This window comes from Odontesthes bonariensis, chromosome 19 (genome assembly GCF_027942865.1).
Source record: "Odontesthes bonariensis isolate fOdoBon6 chromosome 19, fOdoBon6.hap1, whole genome shotgun sequence".
NCBI classification, from domain to species: Eukaryota; Metazoa; Chordata; class Actinopteri; order Atheriniformes; family Atherinopsidae; genus Odontesthes; species Odontesthes bonariensis.
The window spans coordinates 21,596,114-21,617,919 of record NC_134524.1 but is presented as its reverse complement, the minus strand read 5'-3'; the positions used below and the strand labels follow the sequence as shown (position 1 = coordinate 21,617,919).

General features: G+C 40.5%; 1 protein-coding gene across 1 annotated transcript in view; it reads left to right on the top strand.

Annotated features, from left to right (window-relative positions):
- Positions 1-21,806, top strand: part of htr2cl1 (5-hydroxytryptamine (serotonin) receptor 2C, G protein-coupled-like 1) — a 186,687-nt gene that overhangs the window by 130,276 nt on the left and 34,605 nt on the right. Inside the window, exons 4-5 of the mRNA XM_075451399.1 lie at positions 5,930-6,093; positions 18,713-19,793. Coding sequence (XP_075307514.1) covers positions 19,376-19,793 — 418 coding nt within the window. The 5' untranslated portion in view covers positions 5,930-6,093; positions 18,713-19,375. The remainder of the gene's footprint in view (positions 1-5,929; positions 6,094-18,712; positions 19,794-21,806) is intronic.

Genomic DNA, 21,806 nt, shown 5'->3' with positions numbered 1-21,806 from the left:
TTGTATCTAACAACAACTGGGGTCCTGGTTTGAATCTCATCTGGGCCCTTTCTGTGTGCAGTTTGGATGTTGTCCCTGTCTGTGCATGGGGTCTCTTTGGGTGCTTAAGCTTCCTCCCAGAGTCCAAAGGCATGCGTCTTAAGTGGGTTGGTATCTCTCTAAATTGACCCTAGAAGTGAGCATCAGCTTTCAAGGTTATGTGTATCTGTGTCTAACTGCTGACCTGCCCAGAGTATATACCTTGCCTCTCACCCAAAGGTAGCAGGGATATCTTTCACAATATAGTCCAGCTGCAAATTTAATTATAGGATGCAGTAAATGTGTAGTAACAGCTTAATGTGGTGACTTTAATGTTTTGTTTCTACATATGTTCATAATTTTAAGTGTGATGAAAAGATTTCACCTTCCGAATTTCAATGTAAGGAAACGTTTTACATTTCCAGCTTCCCACAACCTATAGGATGAAGCAGGTATGGAAATTTAATGAGGGAATCCCATTAAAAATCAAATCTAAAAAACGGCTTTAAAAAATTCTGTAGTGGCACGTCAGAACGTTAATATATTCTATCTTTGAGCCAGGCAGGTGTGTTTTAGACTTGTTCACACAAGTCTGACAGGACTGCTCACCCTGCTGACCCATTCAATACCCCGTGCTCACTCTCCTCTCATTGAAAATGAACTAAGTATGAGCACTTTTTCTATAATTAACTGGATGGTGGTATTGGCTTCATACAATATTTACCTACTAAGATGGAGAATCTCTTCATCCATCTCTTCATCAGATAATGGCTGTCGTCTATGGCTCAAGGCATGGCTACGCTCTTAAAGCAGTTATGTTAAGCGTCTAATCTCCAAAGAATCTTGATCTACAACAATCCTCCAAGATGTTAAAACCACTCGCTCAGTTTATGTTGACATTTTTGATTTGCGTTCATAAGATGTGAAGAAAAAGAAGTGAATGAAAATAGTAAAAATCAAACAAAGCTCCACTAATGAGCAAGAAAGATGATGTGGTTGTTTTATTGATCTATTGTTTTATTCATTTCTTTTTTCCCCGGGGCAAAAACGACTTGATGCACATTAAATTTATAACTCACGGGACAGACCAGCACCTTCCCAGATATGATATAATATCCCAGATGTTCCCCGAGATTCAAGTAAGAGCATCTTGAGGATGTCCACCGCAGGTGTTGATGTTTTTCCTCCTTGAAATTTGTTTCTGCTTAGGACAACTACTTGTTCTATTGAATAACTCCCACTAACAACACAGTCTATATCACCACCCTCTGACAACACTATGCAGCACTATAGTTTGTTTCAAAGTAGTTATGGGAAACATGTCTGATTCACATTTCTTTTATGCAGATTTTCAAAGAAACACTACAGATTTGCTTCACTAGAGATTGGGAACCTGGCTACTAGACTGATGTATGACTTGTTTGTATCGTGGTCCCATGACATTAGAAGTGGTGACGTATCTAAAACATTATGCAGGTATTAATAAATGCAGAAACTTTAAACAGATAAAACTGTTTTAGTAATTTAATCTGCTAATTTAATCAGTGTCTCAGTTGAGCTTTGCTTCAGATACTGATATTAGATACTGAATCAGATACTGATTCAGATACTGAGCTTTGCTTCAGATACTTCATACTGACTGGAAACTTGGCTACTGACAGGTACAGTAAGTAAGATTGCTCATCTTTTGACAGTGCAATGCTATGCTAGGCTAACCTACATCTAAGCATTTACATGGATGTGACGCTTCCCATCAACAAACACATTTCTGAAGACCTGGCTGACTGGCCTGAGCTCTTTCAGAGTGATGAGAAGGACCCGATTAATATTAGGTGGTGTTATGGTTGATTGGTGTAGGCCTGTAACTTTTTGTTATCATGCATGTCGTATCAAGTAAATTAACTAAGAATTAAGCCCTCCTTTATTTCAGTTTCTTTGGGTCTCAATACAAGTATTGCCTTCGTTTTCTTTTCTATTTTTTTTTGTTTGTTTTGCAGACTTGTTCTTAATTTTCTCCGCACTCCTTAAAGTAATACAATGTAACTTCTCAAAAAGCCCACTATGGAGCTCCCCCTACAGGCTTGGAGGTAATGTACGGTTACACTGTCGTAAATACAACACACTTTCGCTTTCACGTTTCACGTTTGTTGACAAACCGGTGAGGAGTCAGAAGGTGCAAGCTATGTCGACCGAGAAGGTAAGAGTAATCAAATGTACCTGGGAGCGTGAGAGGGGTCTATTTGTTTTTGCGGTAGGTGTGCCAGAAAGCAAGTCGAAGTACTTCCGCTCAGCTCCCGGGCCGCTCCAGCAAAGTTACATAGCGCAGTTTTTCCAACTCAGACCCCCGAAGGGCATAGGAGACAGGCCAATCGTAATATTAAAACTCATTCTAGCCGCACAATTTTTTTCAAGCTGTTATTTTAAGGTAGAAATGTTACTTAGTATTGCTTTAATTTTTCGGTACTTTAAACATACCGATGTGTTTGATTATTCAAACCATAATCGCACAAATCTATAAAACGTTGATTTTTCTACTCTCATCTTTTGGCACAGCAACTCAGTTGTTGGTTCTTTCTCCCTTTTTTTAACAAAGAGACATTGCATTTGTCTGTATGACATTCTCAGCCACAGAGGATTAGGGTCAGGTGTTAAAAGTGCAGGGATAAATAAAGGGTCAAATTCAACATGCAAGGGTAGGTGTCCAAGATACAAAATATATATCTAAACGGTTCTGGCTTACACATTGTGATATTCGTGAGATTTTGGTCAAGTCACATCAATGCTGCTTTTCAGAAAAGAACAGCCAAGCGATTAGTTACCACTTCAAATAGAGACAAATGAACAAATAAATAAATGTAATGTTTGTATTCTGTGTATTGAATATCTTATTTTTTATTTAAGTTTCTCCATTTAGTAAGTTCTCATTGTGCCATCTATCCAAGAGCATTTAGAATTTTCCTCGTATGGTAACGGCTCATGTTGTCAATCAGTTTTTACTCTGAATTGGCATTTCACACATTGCAAATACTCGTACTGTGGTCTCATTTTTAATCCGGATAAATCGCTGTTAGACAGGGTTTTTGCTTTGAGAACTGATTGTTAGTCAGTCCTGTGCCTCTCCTGTGTCCACCTTATTTATTTCTGCTTCCTTCATCATCACTTCACACATTCCCAATCCATCTGTCTTGCACCTAATGATTCTCCTTTTATATACTCCATTTGGTGGCCCTGCATGGCTTAGTGCCTGCATTGATGGAAATGAAGGTGACGTGAAACACAATCCGTATCCATCCAACAAGATGTGTCAGAACTGCGTAAACATTTTACAAGCAGAAACAAACATGCAATGCTACTATGCCAGTATTTTGTGAAAGGACCATCAGCTATGTAACCTTTGTAACCTATGTAACAAAGAGAATTGTTCAGAATTTAAGTTAAATTCTGATTCATAACTAATTCTGCCTCCTACCAATCATAAAAATGTTTTCAACCATAACAGACTGCAGGCTAATATTATAATTCACCCCAAGAATTGAATAAAATGAGAATTGCTATAGAGCCAATCGGCATGCTATAGCTTTTATAATATTGTGAGTATGTTTGTTTAATCCTCCCATTTCTCGATCCAACTTAATCTACTCTGTGTCAAGATTAAACCACATTGGATTAAATGCAGCACTGACAGATTTTCCCGTAAAATCGTCTGGTTGAGTGTGGCATATGCAAGCATCCCCCTCTGTCACATCATAGAAGGCTTGATGATATGTAAATGATGACGCTGTGGCACAATTTGACAATTCGTTTCCACATTTTCGTAATGTGTGGCCATGCAATACTTTGCCCACCGATGTCACTGAATGAGTGCTTTACTTAACGTCACAAAACATTACAAAACTAGGAGCTGTACTAATCGATTTGTCATAAACACCACAGGGACCTAATTACAGTAATGAATGAATCACTTACTTTTGTTAAAAACTAGGCATTGGAAATCAAATGTAATGTAGACCCAACACACGCACACCCATAGATGTTCACATGCGAGTTCACTAGTGGTCCATTCATTCCTATGGAAATATTGTCAATGTGCAAAACTCTGCCATTCCTTTCCCTTGATTACATTGAAAAATGGGGCTGAGCAACTTCCTTAGTTGCTTCTTCACTTGTAATAATAGTTTTTGCTTTCTTATAATAATACGATGCGCTTAGTCCATGAAAACCTTTTGTGAAAATAGCTCAAATTAGCTTTTTCGTTGCTCTAAGTTTTCACCCATGTGAAAAGTGATACACTTCCTTACGTCAGATGAGATTAGCCATACATGTAGTTATTCAAACATAAAATGATAATGCTTTTCTCTAGCAACAGGGCATTAAATGTGAATTCTTTGTGTTAAAAAGTGTGTGCTTTAAAAAGCGATGCAACTGACAGCCATTAGGTGTTTCTTTCGAAACACACACAGGGTTTCTTCTACTTCTACTTAAAAACGTTTTAAAGGTATATTTGTTCAAAGGTGTTCACCATCACACAATATCTCCCTTTGCTTGTTGAATAGTTCAGTGTGAAACTTTTCTGACAGCATCGACAGGTGATTTCATCATAGTTGCATTCCCTCAGGATGCAAACCAAGGGGCAACCACTTTATTGTCAATGTTGTTCTGACAATCAGAGGTCCAAGCGAAGCAGAGTTGAAAATGTGGAACGTTGGCAGCTGGTTCTGTATTGGATTATGCAGAAATAAATGTCGTAGCAAATTCCGATTCCTCCATTCTTAGTGTAGCGAAAGGGTAACTGGCTATTAAAATGCAAAAAAAGTGCTGATAACAAGGTTTGTACCAGCGTTATCTTGCTGGTGTTTTCTGTTGCCATGTCAACATAAGAGAATTGGTCACATATTGTGTCATCAGACCACAAGCCCAAGACCAAGCACATAGTGGTTATCAAAACATTTGTTTGTGTGTACAGTGCCTTTGACAATAAACTTTTCCCTCAAATCATAATGATGTGATTCGATAAATGTACTTCTTCTAAAGGGTATGCAAGCGGTCATTTAGAAAATACTTGCATTAATGGTTAGATACGAGGCTAAAAACACAGGGCTTTCTGTCTGTATTTAAGGGTCACTTTCCCCCTTTGGACAAATATGGTCTTTTCTGTCTTTGAAATCCTAGAGAGCTAGCAAGAGAGCTAGCAAGATTCGAAAGTGGCCCCTCCTCTAAGCTCCACCCCCCCCCCCTCCCCATTCCGTCAGTGCTTCATCCAAAGCCGGTAGAACCGCGTGCGCACATGGAGCAGGGAGCCGACAGAGGGGGGCGTAGGCAGAAAGCAGAGGCATCTGATTGTTTTTTTTGTAGGCGCTCCAATCCGAGATCAGCGGGATTGGTCAGCTTTTTCTCAGTCCTGCAGCTGCCACAGAGGTCTGATTATTTTCGTCCCTTTTTCTAAATACATCTTGTATAGATTTCTCTCAGGATAGACGGACCATTTCACCCAGTATTACAAAATGTGTTTCTGAACAAGATTACCAACCATGTCTTTAACTGATCTTTTCTTTTTAGATTCCATGGAAATCCATGGCCCATTTACAGTTGAAATTCATGCTTTTAACCATATATGACAAATGTTTCTCACTCTCATACCTTCGACTTTCTTGTGGCTACTGATATTCAAGAATCATCCAACCAAATGGAGCGCATGGTGCTTATTCAGTGCCTCTGTGCATGTGATGGTTGCAGGAGCTGAAGTGTTGCTGTACATTCCGTTGTGTTGTTGCGTGGGTGTGTGTAGGCGTCATTGTGGTTTCAGGAGGTTTTCAGTCACTTTTACCACAGGTTTGATCTGAAATGTTTACAAAAACACATCAAAATTCAGAGTGTCTTTGTTTTTTTTTTCCCACTCCATCTTCCTGTGCAGATGAATGGAGGACGATGATCCCGTGCTGTGGATGTGTGAAGTGACAATTGACAGCGGAATTCATACAAGAGAAAGGAATCAAGAGGAGACATTTTGTTGTCACTTCTCCCAGTAACAGAAAAGAGTGGAAAAGGTCAAGCACATCGATCAGCAGAAGAAGAGAAGTGAGTTACCAGATTTAGAACTAGAGGGGTGACACGATGGCTCACTCACTTTCTATCTTTACATTGTTTCTGTCTCTAACTTTCTATCTTTTCCTACGCCTTTTAACTTTAAACGCTCCCAAGTTAAAGCTCATTTTTGATAAAAACATGTCACCTCTAACAGTTTTGTAGTGTTAGCTTTAAGCTTAGGGTGTAAGTAGCCAAAGAGGATATGTTGCTACAGGTTACATGTCGCCATTCCGACATGGGCCTCCAATTGTCGGAATGGCGACACTTAATTTTCTATCAAACGTCCCATCATTCACTGCACGAAAAGAGGGATTTGTGTCACTGTGGACGACAGTGAACTTCCGCGAATTTGCCTAATTTTCGGACGCACCTGGGCGCTTGCAGGCAGACAAACTTTAAGTTTGTTGAGCGAGAAAATCGTCGGAAACGAACCCGACTCGCGGCGGGCTCTCACAGCGGGGTGCTAATGGCCCAGCGATTAGCACCCCGCTGTGAGAGTGCCTGGACCTCTCACTGGCCTCGCTGGTATTGGACAAAAAAGGCACGTGATTACATGAAAAAGCTCCTGCAAAGCTGTCTGCCCATTGGCCAATAAGGTTAATATATGCATACTTTATATGGGCATATCATTCAGCAATTATGATTAATAATTGTGATTATGATTACTAATATTCCTGGGATGTTTGTGTACTTCATATATTCACGTCATTCTTATAAGCTGCACTATGACTAGGCTAATGCAGGCATGAATGACGTGAATCTATTGAGAATGAAAAAGGAAACTTTTTTTTTTTTTTAAAAGCGCTTTTATTGCCACACCACACAATGTACATAGCTTACATTGTAATAAGAACCATGTTGATAATAAAGAATTGAAAACTATATACACACACTGCTGTAGCCTACGATATACACAATAAGCCTAAACGCCGCCGTTTGGAATCCGCATTCTTCGCATTCCTCCGGTCCCTGCAGAGTCTGCGGAGTTGTCAGACGTCCTCATCCTGGATCAGAAGCTGGCTTCTGGGAGCTGTTGGAATAACCAATAAATAATCCATGCACAGCATATTGACAACTTGTCTATAAAGTAACAAAAGTCATATTGACAGCGTATATGTTCTTACTCTCTTTCACTCTTCTGTGGTGAGACTGTGAGTATTTCGGGTTGGCTTCAAGACGCGCCTGTAGCACAGCACACAGGTCCGTCACGCAGCTAAAAACAAACAAACAAGAGGAATGAATAAAATGACCAGTGCTTAAAAGTGTCAGTGCCAGCCGTGGTAAAAGTCAGCGCTGCTCACCCTCGATAGTGTCCCCGTCTGCCTCTCTGAAGTTCGGACTGTTTGCCACCGCCTCCTTCAAGCGACTCGTTACATCCATATTGTGAGGTGACAGTAGCCTGTAAAAACAAAAGGCCTATGGTTTATAAAAAAAAAAAACTGCATTAACGTAACATCGGGTCCAACTCAACTAGATATTGGGAGAACATTCACTTATTCTTACCCTTGACCTGGATTATAATGCCACGGTGAGTTATGCAGGCGGCGAACTGCTTCCTATAAATTGAAAACACGAAATTCATTTTTTTTAAATAAAGCAACTCACACTGGTTTTCACGTGATGGACACAATTAAGTTGAGTTTAGCCTAAAGCCACAGTCAATAACCTACTCTTACCGCAGTTTTCGGATTCTGTATCCGCCTTCTCTTGCGCTCTTCAACTTCTCTGGAATGTAACTCCAGTCCGTTCTCGACGGCCATCTTGCCTCCAACCTAGCGAATCTCTGGTCCATTCCCTCCAGCACCCTCTCAACGACCGTATCCACAGTGCTGGCCACCATACGAGACATCCCGGTCATAGCATTCAACAGGACTTTCATTTTATCTGCCTGTAAGCAAGTGAGTAAGTAAGTTTAATATACAGCACATTTAAAATCAGCGAGAACTGTCCCAAGTGCTGTACAGTGTCAACAAGACTAAAATTAAACAATCAAATGGTCATGTGCAAGTAGAAAAAAACACACAAACCTGTAGACCCGCAGAGAGTTGCTGGGGAGTTGAAAGCAAGTTGTCTTCCAGCCCATTGTATTCCGCATACCAGGGCAGTTTTCAGCGATTTCTGTCTCCCTTTCTGCCGCCAGATCTGCTCCTTAAACTTTTTGTTTACACTGCACGACACAATGTTTCTCATACGTGATTGAACGAGAGCTTATGCGAGCCGTTAAGCTCCACCAATCATATGCGTATACGTCATTACACGGAATACTCGCGAGACAACCTCCCGTCCTTTTGCTATTTAATGTTGTCTGACCACAGCTGGCAATTTGCACTGTGTTGACACAAAAATGGACTCTGCAAGGACAAAGAAAAGACCTCGGCGATATTGTGACCATTGTGACACCGAATTAAGCCATACACAATAAAACACTGAGCGCACTACTGCACATTATGTATACAGGCCAGATTTCTATATTTTTATTTCTATTTTATTTAAGAAACCTTTTAGAATATTGCTGTTGCATGCTTATTTTATCTTTATCTTATCTTTATTATTATACATTTGGACATCCAGTGCGGGCAACAAAGAAAATAATTTCTTTGTTCAGGGAAACACGTTTCTAACTGCACATATGACAATAAACCTTTGAAACCTTGAATCCTTGAATTTTGCCCACAAAAAGCGGTTACAAAAGAGGTGTTTGGGAGAAAAAAAAACAGATATGCATCACCTGTCACCAGCAGACAGCGTGCACCTCTTCTTTTTCAAGACAACACAGCAACAAACTTGGCTGGAGTTGGAGGTGATGGTGAACATGTAGAAACAGGCCTGCCCACCCCCCACCTCACCTCACCCCACCCCACTTGAAAATGACTGTGGCACCTCCTGACCTGATCACTGGCATTTACATATTAAAGGCTCTCCTAAGTAGGGGAGGGGAGGGGGGCATGGGGGAGCAGTTGCCAGGTCAATTTGCGACAATTTGGGCCAAGTTTTCACTTTTACCACCGCAAATGCAGGGGCTCAACGTATGCGGACATGTAAGGGGCCACATACATCCGCAAATCCCTCTTTTCATGCAGTGATTACGACATTTATTTCCTCCCATTGTCGAAATGGCGGAATGTTTTATTTTTTATAAACATCCCGCCATTCCGACAATTCCTTTAATAGCCTATTAACACTCTGGGGTCTAATGCCCACCGGTGGGCATTTTTGACACATCTCCAAAAACACATCTGTAACTCTGTGAGTTTGGGTCATTCAAACATATAAGTGACACCATTAAAAACTTTGAAACTTCTAGTTTTCAAATATATATATTTTGAAATAAATTATATAGCTGGCCCTTTTTAAAGAGAGTGAACAGAAATCTTTGGATTTTCTGTACTCTCAGACTGCAGCAGCTTCCTCGGCCACACCTATCGCTATTCACATGTAAAGTACCAGGTGATTGAGTGGCTATTCACAGGTGAGAACACACCCCATTCAGCCAGAAAGTGGGGGAAGGCAGCAATGTCCTGCCAGTGACAGACAATTATCACATGGAGAGTGACAGGGGGGTGGGGTGGGGGGAATCAGGGGTGTTACACACCCATCTAATTAGTATTCAACGCTCAGAGACACTGACTGGAGTTACAAAAACTTTTTTACAGTTTGTGTGAAAACAAAAAAACATTTCTGACTGCACTTTTTACTTTTATCCAGCCAACACTTTTGTTTACAAGGTTCAACCTTCAAAAGTCTTGGCTAGATATATTTATAGTGTGTTTTCTTGCACTGTTTGAAGACCTCTAAAACTTGTTTTTTTGTACAGTTGTGTTTACCCTCAATTTAAATAAAACTTGTTTGTATTACATTCACTTTACTCTCACATTATTTTTTGTTAGGCTTTTCCGAATACAACCATATGTGTCACTTTTGCATAGATGTTTACAGTTAGTTGAAATACTTGAAAATGTCAAGGTGGTGACAACTGCCTCAAAGTCTCTGAAAAGGCCTTAGACCCCAGAGGGTTAAAGCCTTTTTTTTTTTAATTTTAGAGGAACTCTACAACCTCGCAAACCAACTATAATAAATAAATAGTAAATAAAGAACAGATTTCTTTTAGACTATCATTTCTCAAGGCAACATCTTAGAGATGTAAAAAAAAAAATTGAAAAAAAGAGAAAGTTTCTCTTTGTATGTCTCTTGAAAGGAAGGCAATTTTCATTGCTTTTGTTTTGCTTTGTCAGTTCTGCTAGCTATCAAGGCTAGGTTGTTTGTGCTGTGGGAATATGTTAGCGGGGAAGTGTATGATATAAAGAGGTTATAAAACTTGCAGCAACTAAAATGTAAGTCTTATGTAGTTGTGGAAATTTTAGCACGTAGGCCTTGATTTTCAGTCCTTGCTAAATTCCGCAAAGCAAATTCAGCAAATCAAGTAATACTTCTTCTATTTTGGATCAGAATTACAAACTGTGTATTAAAAGCTGAGTGTAAGTATTCCTTCTGAAACATTTTTGTCCAATAAAGTTTCAAATACAGATGACCTACATATCCACCATCACCCTCTCGCCGTCTTCTCCAAATATGGTCACTGCTGGCTTTTTTCAAAATCTCAACTCAACCCAACTTTATTTATAAAGCCCTTTAAAACAGCCGTGGCTGAAACCAAAGTGCTTTACATGAATAACAGCACGAAATATGAGGCATAAAACATAAGAACGATGTAAAAACAACAACAAACAATAACAATATTAAAACAATAAAAACAATAACAGAAACAGAGTCTCATGCTGGGTTAAAAGCCAGAGAATAAAAATGGGTTTTAAGACGGGTTTTAAAAATGGGCAGTGAAGGGGCTTGTCTTGTGTGAATTGGGAGGTCGTTCCACAGTTTAGGACCAGCAGTGGAAAAGGCTCTGTCTCCTCTGAGCTTCCGTTTGGCCCTCGGTACCTCCAGGAGCAGCTGATCAGCTGACCTGAGGCACCGGGCAGGAGCATAAGGATGGAGCAGCTCAGAGCTAACGACTGAATTTCAGGATACAAAATAGAAGTTTATAAAACACTGGGGTTTTTCTCTGGAATTTGCACCAGTAGTGATAGATTTTACATGAACCAGCTCTCACTGGCTTACCAGAGATAATGAGGTGAGCAAGTGGTGCTCAAACTCATAGTACCTACTATGTGCTGTGTTGTAGTATCTGCAGTTACTACCAGACCATGGATAAATATGTCCTACCCAACTCCAAAAACATGTCTAATTACTCTGAGCTCTTGCCTATTAACTCTTTCACTCATCTTTTCATAAACTGTTTTGCATGAATAAAACATGGCCCAGAATTTAACTTTCCATTTACTATGAGAAATCCACATCCACCACTCCAATAGAAACTGTGATGTTTGTGATGGGGTTCAATAAAGCTAACCAGAAGGCGGACTATGTGCGTCCAGAATCCTTTTTTCAAGGTTTTTGTAGAGGATTTAAAGATGTCTAATACCTAAAAGACTGTCTTATGAAAGGATTACAAAGAAACATCTCTGCATGCCTTTAACTACAGCAGAGGAGCTTATACGTACCGTTAAGTTGTCCTACATACAAGAAAAGCTCACGTATGAGCAGTGGATTGAGAAGCAAACTATACGATGTGACAAAACCTTTATTTTATCTCGTAATAGCAGATGACATTTAATCATTTCCCAACAAGGCTTTTTTTTTTTCTATCTCGAGGAAAAAAAGAAACAACATCAAAAGCTGTTGCTGTTTGTGAGGTTGTGAAATAAAAAGAAAATCTGCCCCCTCCCATTTGCCTGCCACCCTCCTCTGTTTTATCACACGGAGCAGAAAGGCCCTCAACAAACATAAGTGCAGCAGCAATTTGCCCCCGCGGTGAAGTGGAAAGCGACTGCGGACACATCCGTGCCGTCACCAGCTTTCGGCAGCATGGTCCTTTGTGAGGTCTCCAGACGCATCTGCGTGACACTCTCCAGGAAGTGGGTTGTAAATGTTGCACAGTCGCAACACCAATTAGGATCTACAGATGATGCGAGCGGTTAGCTGCGGCACACATTCTCTCACTCTGCGGGCTGCATCTAATCTTTGCTTTGAAGCTAATGAACTGTGTGTGTCCGTGCCAGTTTTGAGGATAAAACTAAATGATTAAAAGGAAAACAATTATTTTTTTTTAAATCACTCGTGGTGAAACATGTTTCTCTCCTGTGGAGTCAATATGATTCAGAGTTTGAGTGTCTTTTCCTTTTGATTTCGTTTTCTTTTATCTGTTTCCCCAGCTCTCTGTCTTCCTTTATCTCTCCAGTTCTTTCTCTTATGTTCTTTCTCTTTTCTCTCCCTCCATGCTGCTCTTCTCCCTCCGCGCTCTTCAACCTCGCTGCTTTATCAGACCAGTTAAATGGTTTCCCTGCAGCGCTGTTCAGTTCCCTGTGAATAGTGACAAGCACATACAAAGCAGCCGCGTATAGAGCGCTGCACGGCAGAGGTGATAAACGCACACACATGTTCCTGTCCGTTCACATGGTTTAATCCCACTTTTTATTATCAAGAGTTCTTTGAAACGTTTTTTTTTTTCCTGTGTTGGAACTGGAGGATTTTTTTTAAGTACGCCTCCACTGATATTTCTACCCGACCATTTTCAATCACATACACGCCATCCCCATTAATGGAATTAGTTTTGCGGTTTTATTGACTTTCTGTTGCCCTGTTTATCTCAGTGCAGGCATAGCCAAGACTAAAAATCAATAAACCGTGATAAAGAGCAACTTCTTGTACACAGTGAGTTACCAGTTGTATTTATCCCGATTCTTCAAGGTTGTAACTATTGTGTCCTGAGTGTAAGCTCAGAAAAAGTGTCTTCTCAATCAAAGGAGGTGTCAACATGAATGATTAGAGATGATGGGAAAAAAGAGGTTTGACACGACGTGCTTGGACAACAAAATATGGTAGGGCCAGGTAAAAAGGGTAAATCAGTCAGTAGCCTGTTTTCATCTACTGTGTATGTGTGTGTATAAATATATATATATATATATATATATATATATATATATTAGGGCTGGCCAAAAATTAAAATTTTTAATGATGATGATATCCCTGATTAATCACGATTAATCGCATTTGTACGCAAAATCCAAAAATTAATTCAAAAGTAGTGTATAGCTTTTAGCATTTAGTTTTATTTTAAATGTGCTGCCATATGAATGAAACATAACATTTGTTGTGCAAACACACTTGTAACATCAGCATCTTTATGTAGTTTTTATGGAGAAGCCTCGCTCCACTGTCTGTTTCCTTGAATGACTTGCTGCTATCAGTTGTGTGTTTTGCCTTTAAGTGATATTTTAGACTGGAACTACTACGGTGAGAAGACAATTCAACTTGGCAGTGTTTACAGATGACTTTGGGTCTGTCGACTCTGGAAGAACTTTAAAATGAAAAATGGCCGAGTAAAAGTTCCGTACCCTTCTCCATGTTTGGTGGATCCGCCAATTTCTTTTCCGGTTCCGCAGCAGACAGCAACAGACTTTTACAAAATAAAAGCCTGTGAGCAACAGACTTTTACAAAATAAATAATAAAACAGGGGTGGTCCGTGGCGTAGTGGGTTGAGCAGGCGCCCCATGTACAAGAGGCTATAGTCCTCGCTGCAGCTGGCCCAGGTTCAAGTCCCGCATCAGACGGCCCTGTGCTGCATGTTGTTCCCCCTCTCTCTGCCCCCTGCTTCCTGTCTCTCTGAACTTTCCTATCCATTAAAGGCACAAAAGCCCCAAAAAATAATTTTTTAAAAATGCGTTAATACGCGATAAAATATTTATTGGCGTTAAATAATTGACGAGTTAAAGCGATATTAACGAGTTAACTCGCTCAGCCCTAATATATATATATATATATATATATATATATATATATATATATATATATATATATATATATATACACATGTATATGAATCATTGCCTTCTTTAATCCACCAATTATCCTACATTAATAATACACATCAATAATTTATGACTACCCATTCTGCTTGAAAATCTGTTTTAAAAATGATTAAAGGCGGGGTAGGGGATCTTTTTCTGGAACATTTTTTTACATATTGCTTGAAATACTCTTCACACCCCCATTGCAACCAATTAATTAAAAGTTTTGACACAAATATGAAAAGTTTTAGTGGCCTCTAGAACGTACAATCTAGGAAAAACACTATCCAATCATACTGAATGGACCGTTAACAATGATTGGATTCCGATGCCGTCTATCAAACTGCAATCTGCTCCTCCCTCTCCCTCCTTCCCCCTGTGCGCGTACCCTGCTCCGTGAACGAATTACGCGTCCAGAAGCTTGGCGGGAAGCTAAACTAGAGCCAGCTTGGCTAGCACCTAGCATTATTAATCGTATAGTTATCATATACTAAATACTAAATACGGCAACGATCGATGCTTGCTGTCAGAACAGCGCTCGTGCACCTTCGTGCTCGTGCGCGTTCATGTACTCTCGAGGCGTGCCTTCGGGGGGAAAGTGAAGAAAAGGGTTGGGACTTCTTACCTGTGTATTTTCAAAATGCAGCTTCGCTGGACTCAAAATCCAGGATCTCCTACCCTACCTTTAAGTTATGATTATTTTAATCCACCTTCTTGTCCATACACGTTTTGGGAAGCGTGACAACTCTTTATTAACCACGTGGTATGAGTGAGATCATAGGCATGCTTGGAGGAAGTTGGACAAAATGACACGTTTGCCTTTCAAAAGCGGAGGACACATATTTCATGTGTATGCATGACAATAAATCTGATCTTAAATCTTAAGAAAAAAAAAATCTCTATGAAATGGGATGCAACATGATCTAAATGAAATGAAATGACCACAAAGTGGTGCATAATGTATAGGGTACTTTGGAGAAAGGGCAAGGCTGCGATTTGCATCTCGATGACTGCTGTCAGTTTGGCTTTCTTTTGGAGCAGTTTTTTTTACTGCATTCTGTGACAAAATCTGTTCCTGTCTGAATGGAAAAGCAATGAAGCACTAAAATTGTCCTCACCAGAGCAGCCGTAGCATCAGTCGGTTTTACGCTTCAAACGAAAAAAATGACCATTAAAAAAAAAGAGAACAAATCTATAAACTTGTTTGCAACAAGATCCCTTTTATTTCCAAAACTTGAAGCGACAGAGAAGAAAAGGCGTTGCTCTGTCATTTAAAAAATGGACAGAGGACATCTAACGCCACTCTATATTTCAGTGTATTTGGTCCATAGTGAAAGCCAGGAGTCAATTGGGTTCCCATTGAAAATGAAAGCTGGAGGGACACAGCTTTCCTGACTGTCTCCAAAGTTATTAAGTTAGTTAAGTTATTAAAAATACCTATAAAGTTCCACATATAATTTTCCTGTTCATACACCAAAAAGAAGTGTAAGAAAATGAGCAGTTATGTATTATTTTTGGAGCATGGAGTTTTGTTTTTAAGTAAAAATTGCTTGGCTTCTTGGTCGTTGGCATAGTGGGTTAAGCAGGCGCCCCATGTACAGAGGCTACAGTCCTCGCCACAGCTGGCCCTGGTCCGAGTCCCGCATCGGGCGGCCCTTTGCTGCATGTTTTTCCCCCTCTCTCTGCCCCCTGCTTCCTGTCTCTCTTCAACTGTCCTATCATTGAAGGCATAAAAGCCCAAAAAAATCATTTAACAAAACATTGTTTGCAAGACTGCGATCGATAATGTTGAACATTAAAATAATAATGATGTTGACTATTTAATCTGATCCTAAGAGCCATCCACATCGAGAGCAATGACAACAGAAATACCTGCTCTGTACTGGTGCCAAAGTGGATGTGATGACCTGCTCCTGCTGTATGGTGCACAGAGAAATAACAGTAAAAAACAGAGGCGTGCATGTTCATGAAATTCTTTAAACATGGGAGAAGTCTGTATCAGTAAGAGATTGTATTATTCTGCTATGAGAGCCATCCTCTTCCAGCTACCTTTCATTTAAACTTTTATATGCTCTGACATCAGTGTCCTGGTAACTGTCGAAGATGACATCTGTAAAAAGCAAACTTCAGAGACCCTGCCAAAAGTGTCTCTCACGCTGTTGATGAACTTCCATAAGGAGGCAGCGACAACGGCTACCATCCCATAAATAAAGTACACGACTAAGCTTTGATCTTCAAACTTGCAAAAAAAAAAAAGAATATGAACGATTGTGGAACAGTGTGAGGCACAGCTTTTGAACGTTCCATTTTTCATCACCACGGCGGAGGGGAGGCGATACTGGCTGTATTTTGATTATCGGTCAATTATTCCATTATTTTTTCTCCTCTATCGTTGTTGTTCTAGCGGTGGTGTGGATATCGCCACTCAGTTGAACTGTAACAACATTTACAACCACCTTCTTAAAATCATCATTAGTTATCCACCTTGGTGTGGACGGCCCTTTACCACTATGTGCTTATGTTATGGCAAAGAGCCAGGGTGTTGATAACTCTTGCGTTGATATACCAACAAATGGTAAAGCGAAACTGCTGGAAATAATATCTGTCTCTACACAGTTACAATCTGCCATCCATTCCTCCTGCATGGTTATTGATAGAAATTAGATTATTTTTCCCTTTATTGTCCCACAATGGCTCTGGAATAAGCTCCCCGTTGAGCTGCGTCTTATTTCTGACCCTGGCCTCTTCAAATCTTCCCTAAAAACCTTATTTAGGATTGCTTTTAATACCCAGTAGCATGATGACACTTTTATCTGATTTCATTATTATTCGATTTTTTTGTATTTTATTGCTTTCACTGTTCTTTTATTGTTTTTATTTATTTTGACTTATTCTTCTCTTTATTTATTACCTGCTGTAAAGCAATTTGGTACATCGTAATGATTGTTCCTAAAGGGCTGTATAAGTAAAATACATTTACATTTACATTTACACAATGGGGAAATTCACATTGTTACAGCAGCAAGAAAGATCCTGAGCCCTGAGAAAGATAAAGATAAAGGAAAACAGCAGAAACACACAACAGCAGGTAGTATCAGCAATAGCGGCAGTTGTACATGGGTTAGTGTATTGCACAGTGTAAAAGTGGTTATTGCACATTGATTATTGCACATTTGATCTTATTTCCCAGTATTTCAGTGATTGTTAAGCAGTCTGACAGCAGCAGGAAGGAAGGACTTACTTCATACATGAAGGAGTCTGTGGCTGAAGGAGTTAGTGAACTGATGGTGTCCTGCATGGGGTGGGAGACATAGTTTTGTTATCATCATCCTCCTCTCTCCCACCACCTGCACTGAGTCAAGGGGTCAACCCAAGACAGAGCTGGCCAGAAAGAGCAATATACACGATAAAAAAGAACACGCAGACATCTACAGTGCGTAGGAGATTCACAGTCTCTCCTATTAACCATGCGGTTCCTCACCAATAGAAATCCTGCATGATTGTTGTGTTGACATGAAATTAAATTAATATATATCAGACTAATCTTCTAACCACAAAAATGGCAGAACTGTCACTCGAGCCACTTGAAAGAGGCAGCAAAAAGCATGTTCTACGTAGTGATTTACGAATGGTGACTTGTAATAAAGAACACGCGTGAGAGCACACCGTGCGTCTGCCTACACGCACTTGAATAATCTGAATGAGTTGTGTTTGCACACACAGTCACTCCAAGAAGATTCATTTGCATGCATAATTCACCCAAACGGGGGCAAAATAGAGACAAAGGAATACACATGTTAACACAAGCAACTGGTGAAAAAATGCAAAGTAGGAGTTTTGTTACCGTGCAAAAAGCAGCGTGTAAAATAAAACAATGGACTCGCACTTGATCTTGCAGTACCATAAAGACCTACTGCTCACTGAACTATCTTCGCTGGAGGCCTGGGTCCGTCTGGAGATTTACTGGCTTTTTATCTCGCATACACACACGAAGAAAGAAAGAAAAACACTGGGAAGCACACATACACCCATTCACTTTTCAAGCCCACGCACTGTAAAACATGCCTCCCTGGTTTCCACAGTCTTACACTTTCACTCTATCTTACTGATACAGGCGAAGACACGTGTGCACGCACGCTGCACACACTGGCAGACTCAAACTCCTCCACCCAGCCTTGCAGACATTTATGAGGTACTAAATCACTAAGCTGACTGAGTGTTAAGGGTAAATAGAGAGGACAGGCCGTACTTCAGCACACACACTGCGGTGTGAGGGTGTAAACATCAAAGCATTGGTTGCAGTTGATCTCCCTCAGTTTATTTTAAATGCGATGTTTAATCCTGATAGTTGTACTCAGTCCAAAGGCTTTTATAAGGAGTGCTGACAGTATCATAAATTAGTCTGGTAAAAGAGCAATCTTAGCAAGCAAAGCACCAGCAAAGAGAGGGAGGAGAAAGGAAGAATTGAGTAGGGGGGGTTGATGGATGCATGAAAGGTGTGCTCGAGGATTCAAAGAGGTGAAAACTGAGATGGAGTGGGGAATGAAAGAAGTGAATGAAATGGATGGAGGAAAGAAAAGTTGTCGAGACCTAACAAAGCTTGTGATGTAGGGGGAAATGGGATGCAAGAATCATTCAAGACAAAGGTTCGAATTGAGCAAAAGAAAAGGATCTGACGCTTTCCTTTCACTGTTTCTCTCCACAGCTCAGACTGATCATCAGCTGGGATACGACCGACAGAAAGCCACTTGGATGAACACCTTGGAAACAGCCGAACCCAGCAGCAAGGCTCGCAGCTGAATGCCGATACTGGCATATATTCACGAGAAGTGGTCCACACAGAGGAAAGTGGGCAACAAGCCATGGATATGCGCAATCCAATTTTCACTTCTAAATTAGGACCTTTGAAAGCCTCCCTTCCATTGGGCGGGAGATGTGGTTAAATCCCAAGAAGCAACTCAGGACATCCTGGCTCAGTGTATACCTGAATAACTCTTTGCCAATGACTTGTTGGCAGAAAACGGGAGCTTGTAAACTCCGACAGCAGTTTGAGGCTGTGTGCAGCTCGCAATACTTGATTTAAAAATTGTAGAAGATTACGAACACTTCTGTTTAGTTCCTCCTTAACCCCCTATCCCACTTCCCTATCTTTCCCCAATCTCGCAAGGTTCTCTTTCCCTCCTTTCTCCTCTTCTCCCTGAAGCCATTGGTGTCCTGCTAATATTAAGATCTGAACAAATCAGTGAAGTCTCCCTAAATGCTGTGCACATCTTCATTCCCAGCTTCTTGCGTCTGCTCGTGAAGAGAGTGAATTAAAACAGAAGGATACCTCTTTAATCTCAAGAAAGGACAATCATCTGTCTTTGGAATGGGCGGCCCGGCGAGGGCTCTCCTTGGAGGATTCGGCACAACCACCTTGTCCCTAGAGGTTGGAGGTCAAATGGCTTGGCCGAGCAACAACCCCTTGGACCTCAACCAAACACTGCCGTGGGAGATAGGAGGCAGCATTGGAGAGGGAGCTGCAGCAGCCATGAGTTTAGGTCTGGACAATTATACCACACAAGAATCCGTCTCCAGGACTGCGATCCAAGAGAAAAACTGGCCAGCACTTCTCATACTTGTCATCATTGCATTGACGGTTGGCGGAAACATTTTGGTGATCCTGGCAGTGTCGTTGGAGAAGAAGCTGCAGAATGCCACCAACTTCTTCCTGAGGTCACTGGCTGTAGCAGACATGCTCGTAGGAATCCTGGTCATGCCGATCTCCCTCATCAACATCCTCTATGGTGAGTCGTGCACAGAAAACACCTTGTAAGACGGATGTGCGTTGGCCAATACGACGCGTATAAGTAGCACGCTGGAAAGAACAGCGTGAACACTCTTAAATGTTGGGCATGTTTGATCTGTAATAATGTTTAGGCTGTTTGTCCAGTTCACAGGAATGTCAGGACCCACGTTTCCCCAGCAGAACACTGTATTGTAAAAGGATGATTAATGTTTTCCATTTCGCCTGGCAGTGATTGTAATGTTGTGGCTCAGCAGTGAAAAAACAATTCCAAAGCTAAACGAAGCACATACTGTAGATCACGTCTTCATTTGCTTTAGCTTTTTGTCATTTAGCTTAGCTGTAACAGCTACATTTTTGCATGCATTGACTTCCAGTATTGCAGATAATGATAGTAAAGTTAGCTTCAGGGTTACATTAATTTAGCACCAATGCATGACGTAAGTAATGAGATGTTGTTGAATGTATCTTATTGATTACTGTCACTAGAGGAAAAAAAGCAAGGAATCACAAGAGTCATTGTGTTTATCGATCTGTGCACCATGAAATCATTTGTAACAAAAAAAGCTGTTGATGTAGTAGCAGTTGAGATGTCTGCAAGGTTAGTATCAGTAACATTTGGGTTAAATTAGACCATTTAAAGACAGGATAAACTGCTCCTTTAATCATAGATAACTTCAGTAATCAATTCAGTCATTTAAAGCAGGAAACTCAAAAGCATACGGGAAAAAAAAAAATCGCTCCACTAAACAAAAATACAATTAATCCTGCAGTCTGTCTCTCTATGTTTTTTGAATATTCCAACTACTTCCTGTTATGCATACAGAGATGTATGCTGTTGTAAACATGAATAATTCCTCGTGCATTACCAGTAAGGAACTCATTCGTGTGTCCTACTTTAATCAAGATAGATATATGCCTCTAATACTCAGCCAATTTTTTAAACAATCTTCACGGTGGATTTCCACAACTGATCTCAAGCACTCACCCACTCACCAGCTGCTGCCAGCACACTGCACAACGCATGTGGTGATTATTTCAAAATATTATTCCGTGTAAATATTCAAGTGATTATAGCTTCGTCGCTACTTTGAGCAAGTCTTTTGAGTTTCAGAGGACTGCCAAATCAATGATTGCAATGTCATACCCACCACTGCTGTTTTTGTTTTCGCTATCCAAGCTTGTGCCCTGCATAAAGACCCCCGGCAGTGTAATAGGATGGCTGCTTTTCATTTTGAAAGCAGTGGGTGTGATTTTTTTTTTTTTCAATCTTGAGTGAAAGCATTGCTTTAAAGAGAGGCTGTCTGTCACTAACATTTTAGCCAGGTCTCTTCTTTTAAAGGAGTGTGTCTGTAAATGTCACCATCACAGAAGTGGTCACAGAGGTGATGTGTGAGCCAACCTTCTTCAGGGCTTGTACCCAAACAGACATGAACCTTTGCAGTTTTTCAGTGATGGTAATAGCTGCCATTGCTGAGAACACCGACTTTCCAGAACTCCCTTCCTAATGGGTCAGTCTGTAGCTTTCAATTGATGTCAGCTCTGCAGCTCTTTGGAACCCTGTTTAAAAGCATTCACTGATAATCCATTTGATATTTAGAGACAAAATATAGCACTTTCACCAATTCTTAAAGTCTTCAGTGGAGGTTAAGCTATTTGAACTGAGTCTTTAATCCATCCATCCATCTATCTATCTGTGGCTTAGCTGGAACTGGGTCTTAGGGGAACAACAATCTAAACAGATATCTCCATTCTCCCTTTCCCTGATCACCTCCTAAAGCTTTTCCAAGTGGACGCAGAGTTGTTCCCAAGCCAGTCAGATCCTGGGTGTGCCCCGAGGCCTTGGTTTCCACTGTAGCTTCAAGTTACAGCTTTGTGTTTATGCTGGTGTGAAGGGGTTAGTCAACACTACTTTATCAGAGATCCTTTAGATGAAAACGGGTGCCTCATGGAGGTAAAAAAATCTTTGCAGAGCAGACAAAAGTGAGTATTATGTCTGACTTATTGTTTTTCG